This window comes from Pezoporus wallicus, unplaced genomic scaffold (genome assembly GCF_028554395.1).
Source record: "Pezoporus wallicus isolate ANWC-B61680 ecotype Strahan unplaced genomic scaffold, APGP_CSIRO_Pwel_v1 contig_10335, whole genome shotgun sequence".
NCBI lineage: Eukaryota > Metazoa > Chordata > Aves > Psittaciformes > Psittacidae > Pezoporus > Pezoporus wallicus.
In genome coordinates this window covers 1-20,394 of record NW_026635995.1, presented here as the reverse complement: position 1 = coordinate 20,394, position 20,394 = coordinate 1, and the positions used below count along the sequence as shown (strand labels likewise).

Below are 20,394 nucleotides of genomic sequence, written 5' to 3'. Positions count from 1 at the left end.
CTTTATAACCCCCACAAATCCCCCCCTCTCCTTCATAATCCCCCATAGCCCCCCATCCCCTTCATAACCCCCTCAAACCCTCCCCATCTCCTTCATAACCCCCCATCTTCTTCATAATCCCCTCAACCCTCCTCATCTCCTTAAGCCCCCCAAATCCCCATCCCCTTTACAGCCCCCCCAAACCCCATCTCCTTAATACCCCCCCCATCCCCTTCATAACCCCCCCAAACCCCCCCATCATCCTCACTGGAAGTTGAGGGTGTTGGAATACAGGTGCAGAGCCGCCCGGTTGCTGCCAACAAACAAGGGGGGTGTGGGGGGGGGGGTGTTGACTTGGGGGGGGTCCCCCAATGGGTTTCTGATGGGGGGGAGGGTTCGGGGGGGGGCCTCACCTCTTTCGCACGTGGAGGGACACGTATTTGGCGTTGAAGTTCTCGATCATGGCGCGGGAGGCCTGGTCCATCAGCTTCTGCGCCAGCCCCAGGCGCCGGTGCGAGCGCTTCACGGCCTGGGATGGAGGGGGGAGAAGAGGCAATGGGGGGGGGAACACACCCCAACACCCAGGGTACCCCCAAAAGGAGCCAGGCACCCAAATCCCCCCCCCAAAAGGCTTAAATCCCCATCTAAAAGCTTTCAAGGAGCCCCCTAAAACCCCGTTTCCACCCCAAAACCCCATTTCCACCCCAAAACCTCACTTCCACCCCAAAACCCCATTTCCACCCAAAAGCTCATTTTGACCCCAAAACCCCATTTCCACCCAAAACCTCATTTTGACCCCAAAACCTCATTTCCACCCCAAAACCCCATTTCCACCCCAAAACGCCATTTCCACCCTAAAACCTCATTTCCACCCCAAAACCCCATTTCCACCCCAAAATCCTTCCGCTGACCCCAAACCTCATCCAGGAGCACCCGGGATGCTCTGATTCCATTAAGAACCCCCCCTAAAGGGCTCAAATGGACCCTTAAAGGAGCCCCCCAAAACCTCATTTCCCCCCCAAAACCCCATTTCTACCCAAAAGCTCATTTCCACCCCAAAACGCCATTTCCACCCTAAAACCTCATTTCCACCCCAAAACCCTTCCGCTGACCCCAAACCTCATCAAGGAGCACCCAGGATGCTCTGATTCCATTAAGAACCCCCCCAACAAAGGGCTCAAATGGATCCTAAAGGAACACCCTCAAACCCCCCCCATCTCCCCCATTACCTACCAGGGATGTGATGTGTCCATGGGGGACATCATCAGGGTCCTCCTCCCTGCAAAACATAGGTGAGAGGTTGGGGGGGGGGGCAAAAGCAGCACCCCCAAACCTATCAGCACCCCCCATTTAAAAACAAAGGGAAAGGGGGGGGGAAGAGCCCCCCCATAACCACACTCACATCTTAGCCAGGACATAGCCCACGATCTTGCCGTTCTCATCCTCAGCGATGTAGGAGAGCTATGGGGGGGGGGGGGGGGGAGAAAAAGGGGGTGATGGGGGGGACAAAAAGGGGTTCATGTGGGGGGAGGGGGGAAATGGGGTCCGTACCTGAGGCCAGGAGAGCCCATGGTAGAAGTAATACTTCATCTGGTAGTTCTCGGGCAGGCAGAGCAGGTTGCAGTGCTGCATGTTCATCAGGTCCTCGGGCTGCCGAGGGGGGGGGCTCAGAACGGCCCCAGGGCATTGGGGTGAAGGGGAAGGGGGGGGGAGCACCCCCAGAGCTGCAGCTCCCATTGACGGGGTGGGATCCCCCCCCCATATCCAGGGTCTGCCCCTGAGCCACGCTTGGGGCTTGGCTTCAAGAAGGGGACTGGGCCCCTCAGAGCTGCCATGGAGGCCCTCAGAACCCCCATAGGATCCCGGTTCCCCCCCTAAACCCCTCCATAGGACCCCGTTATCCCCCTCAGCCTCCCCCCCCAGTTCTGATCCCGATCCTGATCCCCATCCCGATCCCAATCCTGGTCCCGATCCCGACCCCTATCCCTGTCCTGATCCCTGTCCCCATCTCAGTCCTGATCCCAGTCCCGGTCCCGAACCCGATCCCGGTCCCTCTCCTTATCCCGATCCCGATCCCAGTCCCAGTCCCAGTCCCAGTCCCGATCATGGTCCCGATCCCGATCCCTCTCCTTGTCCCGATCCCAGTCACGGTCCCTCTCCTTGTCCCAATCCCGATCCCGATCCCAGTCCTGATCCCGGTCCCTCTCCTTGTCCCAGTCCCAGTCCCGGTCCCGGTCCCGATCCCGTTCCCTCTCCTTGTCCCGATCCCGTTCCCGATCCTGATCCCGGTCCCTCTCTTTGTACCGATCCCGTTCCCGATCCCGATCCCGGTCCCTCTCCTTGTCCCGTTCCCGATCCCGATCCCGACCCCGATCCCGATCCCCATCCCAATCCCTCTCCTTGTCCTGATCCCGATCCCTCTCCTTGTCCCAGTCCCGTTCCCGATCTCGATCCCGGTCCCCATCCCAATCCCTCTCCCTCTCCTTGTCCCAGTCCCGTTCCCGGTCCCTCTCCTTGTCCCGATCCCGTTCCCGTTCCCGGTCCCAGTCCCTCTCCTTGTCCCGTTCCCGGTCTCTCTCCTTGTCCCGATCCCGTTCCCGATCCAGATCCCGATCCCGGTCCCTCTCCTTGTCCCGTTCCCGTTCCCGTTCCCGTTCCCTACCCTCGCGTTCCGGATGTTCATGGTTGCGGCCGCTCCGGCTCCGCCGCCTCCTCCCTGTTCCCTCCCGCGCCGCTTCCGGCGGAAGAACCAACCCCGGCCAATCAGCGCCACCTGGAGGCGTACTGGCAAGAGCAACAGCCAATCACAGATGGGAGTGTGGGTCAAGCTTATCCCGCCCCCTCCACCCGCAGCCAATTAGAAGCGACTTCGCGTTGAGTGACCCGCACGCCAACCAATCACTAATGCTTTCGCACCGCCCACACCCCGCCCGTCACCCAATCATGAGTGAGAGGAACAGATTGACAGCTGCAGAGGGCAGCTCAGAGCACGCTTTATTGGGGGGGGGGGCACAACGTGGAACGGGGCCGGGACTCCATGGTTGGGGGGGGGGGGACCCACACCCGGACAGGGCCCCATTGTGGGTGCCCCCACTGCCATGGGTGCCCCTGGTCCTTATTCAGGGGAGGGGGGCCATAAATCACAGCATGGGGGTCCCAGATCCATGGGGGGGAGATGTCCCCCCAGATCACAGCATGGGGGTCCCAGATCCATGGGGGGGGAATGTCCCCCCAAATCACAGCATGGGGGTCCCAGATCCATGGGGGGGGAATGTCCCCCCAAATCACAGCATGGGGGTCCCAGATCCATGGGGGGGGTCCCCCCAAATCACAGCATGGGGGTCCCAAATCTAGGGGGGGTGTCCCCCCAAACCCATGGGGTAATCCCACTCATGGAGGGGTGTCCCCACTTACAGTGGTGCCCCAGTCCACATCCCAATGGGATTCCCATCCTGCAGTGTCCCCATGGAGCATCCAACCATCACTGGGACTACGGGGGAGCATCCCAATGTGGATACCCCCCACCACCACCACCCCCGCCCCCAGCCCCACATTTGGGGGGAGCCTCAAAACTCATGGCTGCATGCGGAGGGCTCCATCCAACCTCACCACCTCCCCATTGATCATGGGGTTCTCGGCCAAGGCCTGGACGAGGTGCGCGTATTCCGACGGGTGTCCCAGGCGGGAGGGGAAAGGCACTTGTTGTCCCAGGAAATTCCGAACCCGTTCAGGTAAACCAGCCAGTAACGGGGTGGAAAAGAGCCCTGAGGAACAATGGTGGGGGAGAAATAGGGGGTGAATTGGGGGGCTCACCCCCACAACCCACCCTATGCATCCCTCACATCCCTACCTGGAGCGATGGTGACCACCCGGATGCCGAGCGGCGCCAGGTCGCGGGCGATGGGCAGCGTCATGCCTACGATGCCGCCCTTGGAGGCTGAATAAGCTGCTTGACCCACCTTGGGGGGGGGGAACACAAACACACACACCCCCATGGGGATGGGTGAGCACTTTGGGGTGTCATTCCCCCCCCCCCCCCCCAATGGGTGCCGGCGCTCACCTGCCCCTCGAAGGCGGCCACGCTGGCCGTGTTGACCACGAGCCCGCGGTGGCCGTCGGCGTCGGGCTGGTTGTGGCTCATGAGCTGGGCGCTGAGGCGGATGACGTTGAAGGTCCCCACCAGGTTCACCTGGGGGAGGAGGTTGGGGGGGCTGTGGGCACCCCAAAAGCCATTGGCACCCCCCAGGAGGGCCATCCCATGGGCATGAGCATTCAGGTGACTGGGGACACCCCATAACCACCCCACTGACCAGGAGCACCCCACAACCACCCCGTTGACCAGGACCACCCCACAACCACCTTGACTTGGAACACCCCACAACCACTTTGAGACACCCCACAACCACTTCATTGACCAGGATCACCCCACAACCACCTTATTAACTTGGAACACCCCACAACCACTTTGAGACACCCCACCCCATTGACCAGGGTCACCCCATTGACCAGGACCACCCCACAACCACTTTGGGACACACTATAACCACCCTATTGACCACCCTACAAACACCCCACTGACCAGGACCACCCCACAACCACCTTATTGACTTGGAACTGCCCACAACCACTTTGAGACACCCCACAACCACCCCACTGACCAGGACCACCCCATTGACCAGGAGCACCCCACAACCACTTTGAGACACCCCACAACCACCCCACTGACCAGGACCACCCCATTGACCAGGAGCACCCCACAACCACTTTGAGACACCCCACAACCACCCCACTGACCAGGACCACCCCACAACCACTTTGAGACACCCCACAACCACCCCATTGACCAGGAGCACCCCACAACCACCCCATTGACCCCCGACACCCTTTACCACCGCCGCACTCACATTGACGACCCTCTGGAAGTCCTCCAGCTCGTGCACCTTGTCCTTCTTGCTGTTGTAGGTCTTGACGGCGATGCCCACCCCGGCGCAGTTCACCACCACGTCCAGGCGCCCAAACTCCTTCTGGGCCAGCTTCAGGGCAGCTCCCACCTCCTCGGCCGACGTCACCTGCACGGGGGACCCCCGGGACCATGGCGTGGGGCGGAAGGGGGCTCTGGAAGGGTTCACCCCATCCCAGTGTCCTCATGGGGGGAGCGTCCTTAGATCCCATGGCATCTGCCCCGCTGGCGGCCTGGCCCTACAGCCCGCACCCAAAACCCCTCTCCAGGCTTCTTGCTCTATGTGTCTAAATGGGTGAACGACCACCCCATAGAGCCACCACCCCATAGCGACCACCTATATAGTGACCCCCCATAGAGCACCCACCTCATAGAATGGCCCCCATAGAGCAACCACCCCATGGAGTGAGCCTCCAATAGTGACTACCCCCGCAGAGCAATCACTCCATAGAGCAACCCCCCACAGAGTGACCACCTCATAAATCACCCCATAGAGTGACCCCCCCATAGACTGATCACCCCATAGAGCAATCACTCCATAGAGCAGCCCCCCCCATAGTACAAAACCCCTATAGAGCGACCACCCTATAGAGCAATCACATGGAATGACCCCCCCACAGAGTGACCCCCCATAGAGCAAACACCCCACAGAGTGACCCCCACCCATAGAGCAAACACCCCATAGAGCAATCACTCCATAGAACAACCACCCTATAGAGTGACCCCCCACAGAGTGATCCCCCCAATAGAGTGACCACCCCATAGTGACCTCCCATAGAGCAACTACCCCATTGAGCAACCCCTCAGTAGAATGACCCCCCTATAGAATGACCCTCCGCATACAGCACCTGCCCACAGAGCAACCCCCCCATAGTGACCCTCCCCATAGAGCAACCCCCATAGAGTGATCCTCCACAGAGCAACCCCCTTGAACAACCCCCCATAGAGCACCCCCCCATAGTGACTCTCCCCATAGAGCACCCCCCAGTAGAATGCCCCCCCATACAGTGACCCCCCAATAGAACGACCCCCCCCAGAGTGACCCCCCATAGAACGACCCCCCACATAGTGACTCTCCCCATAAAGCACCCCCCAGTAGAATGCCCCCCCATACAGTGACCCCCCCATAGAACGACCCCCCGATAGTGACCCTCCCCATAGAGCGCCCCCCAATAGAATGCCCCCCCCTAGAGTGACCCCCCCATAGAACAACCCCCCACATAGTGACTCTCCCCATAAAGCACCCCCCAGTAGAATGCCCCCCCATACAGTGACCCCCCATAGAACGACCCCCCCATAGTGATCTGACCCTCCCCCCCCATACTGACCCTCCCCATAGAGCACCCCCCATAGAACGACCCCCCCCCCCTTTACTCACATCTGCGGCCGCGAACGCGCAGCGCTCCCCCAGCTCCTTGGCGAGCTGCGCCCCGGGGGACGAGCCCAGGTCGAGCAGCAGCACCCGGGCCCCCTGCGCCACGAACCGCTCCGCCGTGGCCCGGCCCAGCCCCGAGGCTCCGCCGGTCACCAGCGCCACCAGCCCCTGCCATGGGGAGGGGGGGACACAAAGGGGGGGGTTAATGGGGGTTAATGGGGACCCCCCCCCCCAACCCCGGACCTTGGTACCTTCACGCTGCGGATCGCCGCCATTGCCCGCCCCGGGCCCAGCCAATGGGAGCGGGGGGAGGCACCAGGAGGGCGGGGATAGGGATGGGGAAAGGGGGGGGGGGGGGGGGGAGGAAGGGGAGGAGGAAGAGGAGGAAATGGGGGGGGGGGCAGGAGTGGGGAGTCCCAAGGGGTGGATGGGGGCCCACAAAGGGATAGGATCGGGATTCCCAAAGGGATAGGATGGGGATCAGCCATCCCAAAGGGATGAAGGCAGGATGAGGAGGGACGGGATTGGGATAGCCTGGATGGGGTGGGACCAGGACCCCCAAAGTGATGGGATCAGCACCCCCAGGAATGGGATCAGGACTCTCAAAGGGATAGGATAGTGATTACCTATGCCAAAGGGATGAAGGCAGGATGAGGAGGGATGGGATTGGGATAGCCTGGATGGGACCAGGACCCCCAAGAGGATGGGATTGTGACACCCAAAGTTATGGGATCAGCACTCCCAGGAATGGGATCAGGACCCTTAAAGGGACAGGATTGAGACCATTGAGGTGACAGGATCACAGCCTCCATAGGGACAAGATTGAGACCCCCAAGGTGATGGGATCAGGACCCCCAAGGGGACAGGCTCAGGACCCTCAAGGTGATGGAATCAGGACCCTCAAGGTGACGGAATCAGGACCCTCAAGGTGACAGGATTGGGACACCCAAAGGGATGGGATCAGGACCTTTAAGGTGACAGGATCAGGACCGCCAAAGTGATGGGATCAGGACCCCAAACGGAACAGGATCTGGTCCCTTGGGGAATGGAATCAGGACCCACAAAGGGGGCAGGATCAGGACCCCCAAAGGGAGCAGGATTGAGACCCCCAAGGAAACAACCCCATGACCCCCAGCACAAGCAGCTCCTGACCCTTAAAGGACCAGACCCAGGATCCTATGGGGCACCCCCATTGCGTGTGTGCCCCCCCCCCCCTCTTTTTACCCCCCTCTCCCTCCCACCCCGGCTTGCAGCCAGGGTATAGCATTACCCCTGACCTTTATCGGGGGGGCACCACCAGCACCCGCCTGCCCCCCCTAAATAAAAATGGAGGAGAAATCACCCCAAATCCCAGGTATAAGAAGAGGAGGGGGGGAGGGGGGTGTGTGAATTGGTGCCGGGGGGGGGGGGGGGGGGGTGACCGTGGGGACATTGACCTGCATTAGGGGCAGAGGGCAGAGGAATGGCGACAGCACCAGGGCAGCTCACACAGACCCCACTGCAGAAAGTGTGGGTCCCCCTTCGGTCCCATCGCTTGAGACGGGGATGTAAGTGGAGGGGATTTAATATGGCGGGGGGGGGAATATCCTGAGGGGGGGCAAATCCCCCTATGGGTGCGTTGGGGTGGGGTGTGGGGGGGATTTGCCCCCCTCAGGGCATGTTGAGCTGCTCCAGATTGGATTTGGGGGTGCAAAAGCATTAAAGGGGGGGTTAAATACTAATAGAGCCCCCCCCCCTTTTATAGCTTCTGTACCCCAGTTTACCAACTGCCCCACTATGGTGATCATGGTGGGGTTGCCAGCCCGTGGCAAGACCTATATATCCCGTAAGCTCACCCGGTATCTGAACTGGATCGGGACACCAACACGGGGTAAGTAGAGGGTTTTGGGGTGTAAAATGGGGGGGGGCGGCACAGGAAGAGTTTGAGGGGGCCCCCTTAACCCCTTTACTCACCTCATTGCAGTGTTTAATGTGGGGCAGTACCGGAGGGAAGCGGTGCAGAGCTATAAGAGTTATGAGTTCTTCCGCCATGATAACCAAGAAGCCATGAAGATACGGAGGTTAAAGAGGGGGGGAGTTAAAGGGGGGGGTGTATAATTAAGGGGGGGGCACATTAATAGCCCCTTATTAATAATACACACACCCCCTCCCCCAGGCACTGTGCATTGGCTGCCCTTAAGGACGTCCACACTTATCTGAGCTCTGAAGATGGGCAAGTAGCAGTAAGGACACCCCCAACCTTTACACAAACGACCCCCCCCAGGGGGTAAAATACACCCCTATGTTATGGGGGGGAGTTCAAATTGCCCCCCCCCAAACCCTTCAGGTGTTTGATGCCACCAATACAACACGGGAACGCCGGGCCCTGATCCTGCAGTTTGCAAAGGAGAATGGGTACAAGGTATGGGGGGGGGGGGGGGGGGCTAAAGTATTTGGGGGGGGTATAGAATGGGGGGGGGCAAAATTGCTGCTTGGGGAGGATCTACAGCACATTGGGGGGACATGGTGACACTGCTTTGAGGGTGTTCACAGCATGGGGAGGCTCATGGCACTGCTTTGGGGGTGTTCACAGCATGGGGGGGCCCCACAGCACTACTTTGGGGGTGTCCATAGCACCCTGGGGGGCCCTGGCACTGTTTTGGGGGTGTTCCGAGCATGGGGGGGGGCTGGCAGTGTTTTGGGGTGCTCACAGCACTGGGGTGCTATATAGCACCATTTTGGGGGTGCTCATAGCATGGGGTGTGGGGGGTGACATCGATGACCCCCCCCCAGGTTCTATTTGTCGAGTCCATTTGCGACGACCCTAACATCATTGAGGAGAACATCAAGGTGAGAGCCTGGGGGGGTGATAAAGACCAGAGAGGGGAGGGGGGACACGATGTGTGCCCCCCCATAAACCTCGTGTCCCCCCACCCTCAGCAAGTGAAGCTGAGCAGCCCCGACTACAAAGGCTGTGCCCAGGACGAGGTCGTGGCCGACTTCCTCAAGCGCATTGAGTGCTATAAGGCCACCTATGAACCCCTGGATGAGCAGCTGGACAGGTACCCCCCCCCCAACCCCTCTATGTGCCCCCCCATATGTGGGGACCCCCCACACTGATGCAGGATGTGTGTGTGTGTCCCAAAGCGCCTTGTCCTACATCAAGATCTTTGATGTGGGGGTGCGGTACCTGGCGAACCGGGTGCAGGGCCACATCCAGAGCCGCACCGTCTATTACCTGATGAACATCCACGTCACGCCGCGGACCATCTACCTCAGCCGCCATGGGGAGAGCCAGCTCAACCTGAGGGGGTGCATCGGGGGGGACTCGGGGCTGTCCCCACGGGGGCAGCAGGTCTGGAAGGGAAGGTGGTGGTGGGGGGGGTCCCTGTGTCCATAGTGGGGGTATGGGTATGGAGGGGATGGGGACAAGAGGAGGGAAGAGGAGGGCACGGCCATGAAGGGACAAGGGGAGGGAAGAGGAGGGCACGGCCATGGAGGGGATGGGGACAAGAGGAGGGAAGAGGAGGGCACGGCCATGGAGGGGATGGGGACAAGGGGAGGGAAGAGGAGGGCACGGCCATGGAGGGACAAGAGAAGGGAAGAGGAGGGCACAACCATGGAGGGGATGGGGACAAGAGGAGGGAAGAGGAGGGCACGGCCATGGAGGGACAAGGGGAGGGAAGAGGGGGGCACAACCATGGAAGGGATGGGGACAAGGGGAGGGAAGAGGAGGGCACGGCCATGGAGGGGATGGGGACAAGAGGAGGGAAGAGGAGGGCATGGCCATGGAAGGGATGGAGACAAGAGGAGGGAAGAGAGGGCACGGCCATGGAGGGGATGGGGACAAGAGGAGGGAAGAGGAGGGCAAGGCCATGGAGGGGATGGGGACAAGGGGAGGGAAGAGGAGGGCACGGCCATGGAGGGACAAGAGAAGGGAAGAGGAGGGCACAACCATGGAGGGGATGGGGACAAGAGGAGGGAAGAGGAGGGCACGGCCATGGAGGGACAAGGGGAGGGAAGAGGGGGCACAACCATGGAAGGGATGGGGACAAGGGGAGGGGAAGAGGAGGGCACGGCCATGGAGGGGATGGGGACAAGAGGAGGGAAGAGGAGGGCATGGCCATGGAAGGGATGGAGACAAGAGGAGGGAAGAGAGGGCACGGCCATGGAGGGGATGGGGACAAGAGGAGGGAAGAGGAGGGCATGGCCATGGAGGGGATGGGGACAAGGGGAGGGAAGAGGAGGGCACAACCATGGAGGGGATGGGGAAGGGGAAAAGGCTGGGGGGCCTGGGCACATGGAGGAGATGGGGAAGGGAGAAGGGCTGGGGAGGGTCCCTGTTCCCATGGTGGGGGGCACAGCCATGGAGGGTGTTACAGGGTGCAGAAGGGGCGTGGCTACAGGCATGGGGTGGAGCTAAACGAGGCCACATAAGGACAAGGGGAGGAGCTACATCAGACCACGCCCACACTCGATCTCTCCATGCCTGTTGATCAACGGGATGTAAACGAAGGGGAGACGTGGCCAAAGTTTTGACTCCGCCCACTACGGGCGTGTCCAGTCTTAGCCCCGCCCCTCTCCCCAGTACGCCCGGGCCCTGGCCGAGTTCATCCGCAGCCAGAGCATCCGGGAGCTGAAGGTGTGGACCAGCCACATGAAACGCACCATCGAGACGGCCGAGGCGCTGGGGGTGCCCTACGAGCAGTGGAAAGCCCTCAATGAGATCGATGCGGTGAGGGCCCTCCCCCCCCTTTTTTTGTGTGTGTGGGAAACACCCCAAAATCCTCCTTCTCCAACCCCACAGCATCCCCATTCCCGCAGGGGGTCTGCGAGGAGATGTCCTACGAGGAGATCCAGGAGCGCTTCCCACAGGAGTTCGCATTACGGGATCAGGACAAGTATCGCTATCGCTACCCCAAAGGAGAGGTAACCCCCATCCTGTCCCACCTGAATGGGTGCACAGGGGGTTGGGGTCAATCTGGGGTCCCCCTACTTCAATTTGGGGTCGTTGTCCCCCCCCCCTCCAGTCGTACGAGGACCTGGTGCAGCGCTTGGAGCCGGTCATCATGGAGCTGGAGAGGCAAGAGAACGTGTTGGTCATCTGCCACCAAGCCGTGATGCGCTGCCTGCTGGCCTACTTCCTGGATAAGAGCGCGGGTGAGATGGGGGGGACACATTGGGGACACCCCCAAATCCATCACCCCTCTCTTACCTCCTTCACCCCATCCCCAAGATGAGCTGCCCTATCTCAAGTGCCCCCTGCACACGGTGCTCAAGTTGACCCCAGTGGCTTATGGTGAGTGGGGTGGTGGCAACCCTAAAGAGGGGGGGTCACCCCAAAATGGGGACTGTGTCCCCCCCCTCAACTGGGGACACCCCCCCATCTGGGTTCCTTCTCCCTCCCCATGGAAACAGGGTGCGAAGTGGAGTCCATCTTCCTCAATGTAGCAGCAGTGAACACCCATCGGGAGCGGCCCCAGGTAAAATGGGGGGATCCCCCCCAAAGAAACCCATTGAAGCATCTCAAAAATAGGGCATAGATTTAAGAACAGCCCCACACACACATTAGGGGGGACTGCATTTTGGGGAGTCCTCCCTCAACCCTTCACCTTCACCCCATAGAACGTCGACATCAGCCGCCCCCCTGCTGAAGCGTTGGTCACGGTTCCTGAGCATTATTGAGGGGTTCCCCCCCTCCCAAACAGGAGGGGACCCCCAAATTAAACCTGGCCTTAATGAAGAGCTGAGAATGGAGGTTGTCAAGCTCCACCTTTATTGTGGGGGGGGTCCATCAATGTTTTGGGAGGTCAACGGGTGGTCTTAGCCTCATTGTACTGGCTTACCCAGTACGTGGGATCCTTCCCTTGCATCTGGGGAGGGAAAATAAAGAGGGGGGTGTTAAAATGAGCCCCAGGACCCCCTCCCCAAAACCCGGGACCCCCCAACCATGGCCTCACCTTTGCCACAAAGCGCAGCACCTCCATCTTGGAGGTCTCCTTGGCTGCCCGTGGCCCCCACTGGTACTTGAACTCGGGGGGGTCCGTCAAGGGGATGGGGGTGATCTCCAGGTACCTGCAATGGGGTGGTGGGGTGAATTCCCCCCCACTATGGTTTGGGGGGTGGGGTGGGGGTTGTCCAGCACCCCCTGGCCCTGTGACAGACCCTCAAGTCACCAGGCTGGGGGGGGTGCAGGGGGGGGGTTTCTCTGCGGTGTGGCATAAACAGCCCAGCCAAGACTGGTGCTGTGGCTGCTCTGAGCACACCGGGGGGGGGTGTGACCAAAAAGGGGGGGGAACCCCAAGACTCACTTCTGCCGCACAAACTCCTCTGTCACCAGCTTCTTGACGTCCCCAAAGACCTCGTGGCGCTCCCTGAGGGGGAGGGGGGGCGTCAATGAGACCTGTGTGTGTCCCCCCTCCATTATGTGTGTGTCCCCCCCATATCCTACCCTGGCTGTATGCGGAGCCTGCGGAGAAATTCCCACACTGCACCTGGAAAAGGAGGGGGTCAATGGGGGTCACAAAGGGGAACGGGAAGGGGGAAGATCAATGGGGGGCACAAAGGGGAACTGGGGTATTGGGGGGGGGCATGCTCACCATCTTTGACCGAGTTACCCTTCATGAAGATGAAGCTGAGGATGACCATGAGGAGCGCCAGCTTTGCTGTCTGGTTGTCCCTACAGGAAACAGGGATGAGCAAAGAAAAGAGGGGAACACACACCCCAATGGGGTCCTCTGTGCCCCCCTCACCGGCGCAGGTTCTCCCCCTCGGTGCGGGGTATGGTGCTGGTGAGGATGTAGATGTGCTGCCTGGTGTCCATCTCCACCAACTGCAGCCCAAACACCTGCAGGAGGAGAAAGGTTCATTAACAGAGGGTGCCCCCCCCCCTCCCTCAAACTGCCCCTTCAACCGCTCCATGTGTGTGTTGTGTGTCCCCCCCCCAACCTGCTGCAGGGTCCTGCCTGCCTGGTTGACAATCTCCGAGTAGATGTCTCTGTATTCCCGGATGACTTTCTTCAGGATATCTGTAGGGAAAAGGGAAGGGAATCACTTGGATGCCTGAGCTCCCCCTAAGCTGGGGGCGGTGGGTGGGGGCTAAACTGACCTGCTCTCTTAATAGGGATTTTCTTCTGGTCTTTGACAAGTAGGAACTGAACCAGCTCACTGACCTATGGGGTTTTGGGGGAGGAAGGTTGAGAGCTGGGTGATGATGGAGGGGCCGAGGCAGGAGACCATTGCTTGGGGTGGCCTGCACCCACCTTCTGGTTCACTTGGTCCTGGGAGTGCCTCTCCAGGTTCCGCTGCACTTGGCTGCGCGGCAGCATGGGGCTGAGGCTGAAATCCTCGTCCCCATCGTCTGCCTGTGGGGAGAGAGGAGGGAGAAAGGGGCAAATAAAGGGGAAAGAGAAAGGGAATAAAGGGGGAAAGGGAGAAAAAGGGGAAAATAAGGGGAAAGGAAATAAAGGGGGAAAGGAGGGAGAAAGGGGGGGGAAACGAGAAAGGGAATAAAGGGGGAAAGGGGATAAAGGGGGAAAGAGAAAGGGGATAAAAGGGGAAAGAGAAAGGCAATAAAGGGGGGAGAAAGGGGGGCAAAGGGAGAAAAGGTGGGAAATAAAAGGGAAAGAGAGGGGGAAAAGGGAGGAAAGGGGAAAAAGAAAGGGAATAAAGGGGGAAAGGAGGGAGAAAGGGGGTAAAGGGAGAAAAAGTGGGAAATAAAGGGGAAAGAGAGGGAAAAAGGGGGGGAAAAGAGAAAGGGAATAAAAGGGGAAACGAGCGAAAAAGAGGGGAGAAGGGGAAAGAGAATAAAGGGGGAAAGGAAGACGGGGGAAAGGAGCCGCCTCTTACCTGGGAGGGACCCGACCCTCTGCTGCGCTTCCTCTGGGACATTCCTCTCACAGCGCTGAGGGCAAAACAAGCACCGGGCGGGCTAAAACCGCTCCGGGGCCGTTCCTATAGCTGCGTCCCGCTCCATCGCGACAGCGACAGCCGAAGGCCCCGTTAAACCGAACCGGAGCGGCCGCCGCTCCGCCTCCCCTCAGCCCGCGCTCCCGCGCACTGACCCCACCCTCTACGCATGCGCCAGCGGCGGAACCCCGCACACCCCGCCTCCTATTGGCTCAAACTCCGCCTTCCTCCCGCCCACTCCCCCTTCTTCGCATCGCGATTGGGCGAGCGGCAGCGCTCGCTCCGCCCCCTCGCATGTGCCCGGGCGGCCGCCTCGAGGGTCTTGTGGTGACCTAACCCCCCCCCCCCCCCCCCCCCCCCCCCCGGTCCCTGAGGGAGATAAAACGGCGCTGCCGTTAAAAACGGGATTAAAACACCCCGAAAACACCCAAAATTGCCCATTTAACCCCTGCCTTCACCTCAGTAATGGCGACTTAAAGCGCTTGTGGTGCCCCACGTCCCGTAAGGAGCCTCTGAAGCGCTTCCCTTGGGTAGGAGAAGAGGCCACAAAATGGCGGCCGTGGCTGAGGGGAGCTGCCCCAGGCTGGCAATGGGATATGGAGAGGGGGGACCCTCTTCCCTTTGGGGGTGTCGGGGACCCCAGTGTGTGCTCCGAGGTGGCTTTTGGGGTGCTCTGAAGGTGTTAATGGGGCAACACAGGGCATATGGAAGGGTTTTACCTCCCCATTCTGCTCTATGGGGCCAGCTGCCTAAAACCAGCCCCAAATCCCACTTAACCCCCCCCAAAACGGCACCTTTCAGACCCGCCCATCTTCTGCCTGTGCTTTTACTGCAAAAAAAAACCAAAAAGGGCTGTTTTTAACCATTTCTTGCTTAAAAAACACCGTTCCCGTTGGAAAAGCCTCGGCCTCAGAACTGCATCGCGGCCTCCAGCGTCTCCGACAGCTTCGTGGCGATCTTCTCTATGGATAAATGGGGTAAAGGAGGAATTGAGGGGGATTTGGGTTGGAAAGGGGGATTTAGGGGGTTATGGAATGTTTTTTTTTGGTGAGAAAGGAGGATTTGGGGGGGTTAAGGATGGGTTTTGGGGTTGGAAAGGGGGATTTAGGGTGCTAAGGAAGGGTTTTGGGGTTGGAAAAGAGTATTTAGGGGGTTAAGGAAGGCTTTTGGGGTTGGAAAAGAGAATTTAGGGGGTTAAGGAAGGGTTTTGGGGTTGGAAAAGAGAATTTAGGGGGTTAAGGAAAGGTTTTTGGGTTGGAAAAGAGAATTTAGGGGGTTAAGGAAAGGTTTTTGGGTTGGAAAAGGGGATTTAGGCAGTTAAGGAAGGGGTTTTGGGTTGGAAAGGAGAGTTTTGGGGGTTTAAGAATTGTTTTGGGGTTGGAAAGGAGGATTTAGGGGGTTATGGAATGGTTTTGGGGTTGGAAAGGAGGATTTGGGGGGGGTTATGAAAGGGTTTGGGGGTTGGAAATGGGGAGTGGGGGTTAAGGAAGGGTTTAGGGGTTGGAAAGGGGGGGATTTAGGGGGTTATGGAAGGTTTTTTGGGTTGAAAAAGGGCTTTTTCTTCACTGACCTGCTCTTTTTTGCAGCTTTTTCCTCCTTTTGCTGGCTGCCCGCAGGCCCTGGCCCTGCAGCAAGGGCTCCAGAGCCGCCACTTCCTCCAAGCGGGGGGCACGGGGCACAGGACCCTCCCCACTGCCCCCCATCTTCAGCCGGGGGGGCTTCAGCTCCACTGTCACTGCCCCAAGCTGGGGTTGATGGGGGGGGGGGGTGTGTGTCAATAATGCACCTATAACCCCCCCCTATACCTCATAGACTCCCTCCATACCTCCAGGTCACCCACATCCTCCTCCATGGCTGCTGCTTCATCCCCATTGGACTTCATCTCCTCTTCCTCCTCAGGCACACATGGAGCCAGGCCAATGCCTGCCACAGACACTGGTACCGCTATGGGGAGGGGAAATGAGCATTGGGAAGGGGGGGTCACCCCATGGTAAGATAAAGGGAGGGGGGGGATGCTCCAGTTCTCACCCGCCAGCGCCTCGGCATCGCCCTTCTCCAGCGCTTCCAGGTCCAGCGCCGGCCCCAGCGCTGTCAGGATTTGGGCTTCCAAATGCACCCCTTGGGTTTGGGGGGGGTGGGTGTAGTAGGAGATCTTGCCACTGTATGGGAAGGGGGGGGGGGGGGGGGGGGGGGCGGGACAAAATGGGTCAGGCTATAGGGAGCCCTCCACCCCTGTATCCCCCAAATGTGGGTCAGGGTGTGGGGAGCCCCCCCCCAACCTGGTCCAGTCTCGCAGCAGGGCCACAGCAGCAGCATGGGGGTCCGGGAGCCCCCCTGGCCGGAGCCGGCCCTGCCTCCGGGCCAGATGGGACAGGAACTGCCGGGGGTCATCGCAGGGGGGGACCCCATAGAGTTCGCTCAGCTGTTGGGGGGGGGGACACACAGATGGGGTCTTGTCACCCCCTCATGGGCTCTTGTCACCCCCAGCCTCGGTTTTGGGGACAAAATGGGATGGAAATGGCAACCCTCCATGTTGCCATGGGGATGGGGGGGGATGTGTCACCATAGCAACAGGGTTGAGCCATCCCGGGGGTTCCTCACCATATCTAGTTGCCATGGCAACCCCCAAGAGGGTCCCCAGGCATCCCCAGTTACCATGGTGACTGGTCTGAGCCTTCAAAAGGGGCATCCCCAACACCTCTAGTTGCTATAGCAACAGGTCTGAATCCACAACAGCCCTAGTTGCCATGGTGGCCCATCTTCCAACACCTCTAGTTGTCATGGCAACAGGCTTGGGAGCTCCCAGACACCCCTAGTTGCCATGGCAACAGGTCCCAACACCCTTAGCTGTCATGACAACCACTGTGAGCCTCTAAATGGTCACCCCCCAAGACCCCCAGTCACCATGGCAACGCATCTAAGCCCCCCTGATAACCCCAGTTGCCATGGCGACAGATCTTAGCCCCCAGAGGGAGATCCCCAACACCCATCATCACTATGGCAACAGTCCCAAGCCCCGCCTCCCCCCCCCCATTACCTGCTGGGGGGGGCAGCGGCGCAGGATGGCAGCGGCGGGGGTCAGGGGGTCCCGCAGGCGCTGTGGGGCCAGAGCCCCCCGCAGTGGGGCAGCGGCGGGGGGGGCCCCCGTCTCCATGACAACACCGGGGCAGTCCAGGAGCTGGATGTGCCGGTCCAGCTGCACGGCCTGCAAGCACCTGGGGGCGTGGTCGGGGGGGGGGGCGCTCGCAAGCCACGCCCCCTCCTTTTACAGGGGGGGTGTGTGTGTGTGTGGTCAATGCAGGCTCCGCCTCCCACGGGGCGGGGCTTACCTCGTGACCCCCGGGGTTGCTCCCACCCCACAAGCCCGGCTCCGCTTCAGGCTGTTGATGAGACTGCTCTTACCCACATTGGGGTACCCTGCAGCGGGGGGACCATCAGTGGGGTGCCCCCCAAGTACAACACCCCCCCTGCAGACCACTCCCATTATGCCCACCCCACTTTTATATCCCAATCCCATATCCCCATCCCACTCCCATTATCCCCATCCGATTATCCCCATCCCACTCCCATTGACCCCATCCCACTCACCCCCTCCCACTCCAATTTCCCCATCCGACTCCCACAATCCACATCCAATTGACCCCATCACATTCCCATTATCCCCATCCCACTCCCAACTGACCCCATCCCATTCCCATTGTCCCCATCCCACTTCCATTGTCCCCATCCCACTCCCAACTGACCCCATCCCATTCCCATTGTCCCCATCCCACTGACCCCCTCTCACTCCCATTATCCCCATCCCACTCCCATTGCCCCCATCCCCTCTCCCACCCCCCCACTCACCCACGACCCCCACGGTGATGCTTGTTTTCACCTCCCCACACCGGCTGTAGTTGGCCAGGACCCGGAGCAAACACTCGGCCCCCACACACGCTCCCCCGGCCAGCACCTCCTCGGGGGCCATCGCCACCGGTACCCGGCTCTGCTTCTGCATAAAGGGGGAGGAGGGGGTCATAAATGGGGGGTCCCCATTGTCTTCATTGTCCCTACGCCCCCCCTAACCCCTTTAACCCCCCCCTTTTCCCTTCCAGCCCCACACCAGGTTACGGCTCTGCTGCTGCGTGCACGCCTTGAAGGCCACGGTGGGGAGCTCGGCGCGGAGGTGCTTCAGCCACGCGGCCACCACGTCCCGCGGCACCAGGTCTGGGAAGGACACACACAAAGTGAGTGGGGGGGTCCCCATCACCCCCCCCTCCCCCCAACATCACCCTGTGCCCCCAAGCCCTGCCCCGCACCGATCTTGTTGAGCACCAGCACCAGGCGCTGCCGGGGCCCCGAGCTCCGGACGGCGGCTTCGAGCCGGGGGCTGCGGCAGCCCTGGGGGTCCCGGGCGTCCAGCACCTCCAGCACCACATCGGATGCTGCCAGCACCTAAGGGGGGGGGGGGGGTAGGGTCATGTCCCCCCCAGTGCCACCTCCTCTGTGTGTGTCCCTGTGTGGCACCCCGTGTCCCTGCATCCCCCCAGTGGCACCGCTCTACATCCACATCCCACTCCCATCAACCCCATCCCATTCCCCTTATCTCCATCCCATTCCCATCATCCCCACCCCACTCCCACTAACCCCATCCCGTTATCCCAATCCTATCATCCCCAACCCATTCTGACTCCATCCCATTCCCGTTTTCCCCATCCCATCATCCCATTCCCATCATCCCCAACCCATTCCCAGTGACTCCATCGCATTCCCGTTATCCCTGTCATCCCAGTCCCGTTTCCATTATCCCCATCCCACTCCCGTGTCCCCACCCCACTCCCACTGACACCATCCCACTCCTGTTATCCCCACCCCATTCGCATTATCCCCATCCCATTCCCTTTGTCTCCATCCCACTTGCATGTCGCCAATCTGCTCCCCTTATCCTCATCCTACTCCCATATCCCCATCCCATTCCCATGTGCTCATCCCATCCCCATTATCCCCATCACCCCCATCCCATTCCCATTATCCCCATCCCCATTACCCCCATCCCATTATCCCCATCCCCATTATCCCCATCGCACTCCCATGTCCCTATCCCATTCCCGTTATCCCTGCCCCAGTCCCACTGACCCCACCCCGTTATCCCGACCCCATTCCCATCATCCCCATCCCATCCCCGTTATCCCCACCCCACTCCCACTGCCCCCACCCCGTTATCCCGATCCCATCATCCCCATCCCAACCCTGTTATTCCTGCCCCATTCCCACTGTCCCCACCCTGTTATCCCGACCCCGTTCCCATCATCCTCATCCCATCCCCGTTACCCCCACCCCCCTCCCACTGACAGCATCCCCTTGTCCCGATCCCATTACCCTCATCCCATTCCCATTATCCCCATCGCACTCCCATGTCCCCATCCCATTCCCGTTATCCCCGCCCCACTCCCACTGTCCCCACCCCGTTATCCCGACCCCGTTCCCATCATCCCCATCCCATTCCCGTTATCCCCGCCCCACTCCCACTGCCCCCACCCCGTTATCCCGACCCCGTTCCCATCATCCCCATCCCATCCCCGTTATCCCCGCCCCACTCCCACTGCCCCCACCCCGATCCCATCATCCCCATCCCATCCCCGTTATTCCCACCCCATCTCCCCTTCCCTCACCTCCCGCAGCTCCCTCCCGTGCTGCCGCAGCGACGCCTCCTCCTCCACATCCTTCTGCTCGCTCCGCACCTCCTGCACACCCCCCCCCCCCCACGTTACCGGACACGGGGGAGGATGGGGGGGGGGGGTCACCCCCCGAGTGTTCCCCCCCCCATACCCATGCCGCTGCCCCCCCCGCACCCTGCTCTCGAACTCCCGCTGCCGCCGCAGCGCCTCCAAGCGCAGCCCCTCCAGGCTCCGCCGCCGGCTCCGCTCCGCCTCCCGCGCCGCCTCCCGCCGCTCCCGCGCCTCCGCTGCCTGCGGGGGGGGAGGTCAGAACCATTGTGGGGGGGGGGGAGCACCCCCAAACCCTCCCCCCGTCCCCCCATTGTTTTTTACCCGTGCCCGCTTGCTCTCGTTCTGCCGCTGGACGTGAGCAGCGAAGCGGCGCAGCTGCGGCACCCCCGGGTCCTTCCTCCCTCCTCCCTTGGCTCCTTTTCCCTATGGGAATGAAGGGGGGGGGGTGACACCCCCGAACCGAGATGGTGTCACCCCAACACCCC

General features: G+C 60.6%; 5 protein-coding genes across 6 annotated transcripts; 1 reads left to right on the top strand and 4 right to left on the bottom strand.

The window, feature by feature from the left end:
• Positions 1–235: 235 nt before the first annotated feature.
• On the bottom strand, positions 236–2,783 carry LOC130593589 (N-alpha-acetyltransferase 10). Its single transcript, XM_057398850.1, has 6 exons — positions 2,642–2,783; positions 1,531–1,629; positions 1,382–1,440; positions 1,213–1,258; positions 393–508; positions 236–292 (listed from the first exon to the last, which is right to left on the bottom strand). The coding sequence occupies exons 1-6, from the start codon at positions 2,660–2,662 to the stop codon at positions 244–246; spliced, it is 390 nt and encodes a 129-aa protein (XP_057254833.1). The 5' UTR covers positions 2,663–2,783; the 3' UTR covers positions 236–243.
• Positions 2,784–3,540: 757 nt separating this feature from the next.
• On the bottom strand, positions 3,541–6,666 carry HSD17B10 (hydroxysteroid 17-beta dehydrogenase 10). Its single transcript, XM_057398854.1, has 6 exons — positions 6,566–6,666; positions 6,318–6,482; positions 4,884–5,048; positions 4,040–4,168; positions 3,830–3,938; positions 3,541–3,743 (listed from the first exon to the last, which is right to left on the bottom strand). Exons 1-6 carry the CDS (start codon positions 6,587–6,589, stop codon positions 3,553–3,555), a joined length of 783 nt encoding a protein of 260 aa, XP_057254837.1. The 5' UTR covers positions 6,590–6,666; the 3' UTR covers positions 3,541–3,552.
• Positions 6,667–7,521: 855 nt separating this feature from the next.
• On the top strand, positions 7,522–12,036 carry PFKFB1 (6-phosphofructo-2-kinase/fructose-2,6-biphosphatase 1). 2 transcript variants are annotated; one of them, XM_057398853.1, is made up of 14 exons: positions 7,522–7,668; positions 8,059–8,184; positions 8,278–8,374; positions 8,470–8,536; positions 8,641–8,715; positions 9,087–9,143; positions 9,234–9,355; positions 9,441–9,648; positions 10,882–11,028; positions 11,118–11,222; positions 11,324–11,453; positions 11,530–11,592; positions 11,712–11,776; positions 11,919–12,036. In XM_057398853.1, the coding sequence occupies exons 1-14, from the start codon at positions 7,641–7,643 to the stop codon at positions 11,976–11,978; spliced, it is 1,350 nt and encodes a 449-aa protein (XP_057254836.1). In that variant the 5' UTR covers positions 7,522–7,640; the 3' UTR covers positions 11,979–12,036. The 2 variants fall into 2 exon arrangements, with proteins under 2 accessions (XP_057254836.1, XP_057254834.1); XM_057398851.1 differs by lacking the exon at positions 7,522–7,668 and adding an exon at positions 7,719–7,861.
• Positions 12,037–12,048: 12 nt separating this feature from the next.
• LOC130593592 (non-structural maintenance of chromosomes element 3 homolog) lies at positions 12,049–14,272 on the bottom strand. The gene is made up of 10 exons (XM_057398855.1): positions 14,142–14,272; positions 13,556–13,657; positions 13,402–13,465; positions 13,242–13,321; positions 13,046–13,140; positions 12,893–12,972; positions 12,745–12,787; positions 12,605–12,667; positions 12,254–12,368; positions 12,049–12,166 (listed from the first exon to the last, which is right to left on the bottom strand). The coding sequence occupies exons 1-10, from the start codon at positions 14,181–14,183 to the stop codon at positions 12,104–12,106; spliced, it is 747 nt and encodes a 248-aa protein (XP_057254838.1). The 5' UTR covers positions 14,184–14,272; the 3' UTR covers positions 12,049–12,103.
• A 779-nt stretch (positions 14,273–15,051) lies between these two features.
• On the bottom strand, positions 15,052–20,332 carry GNL3L (G protein nucleolar 3 like; the record flags this gene model as incomplete). Its single annotated transcript, XM_057398849.1, has 13 exons — positions 15,052–15,163; positions 15,772–15,946; positions 16,027–16,145; positions 16,230–16,360; positions 16,481–16,623; positions 17,239–17,416; positions 17,531–17,618; positions 18,048–18,192; positions 18,304–18,407; positions 18,500–18,635; positions 19,853–19,924; positions 20,033–20,149; positions 20,231–20,332. Coding segments are annotated over 13 exons (1,563 nt in total), but the record flags the coding sequence as incomplete, so codon positions are not given.
• Between the last annotated feature and the right edge of the window lie 62 nt (positions 20,333–20,394).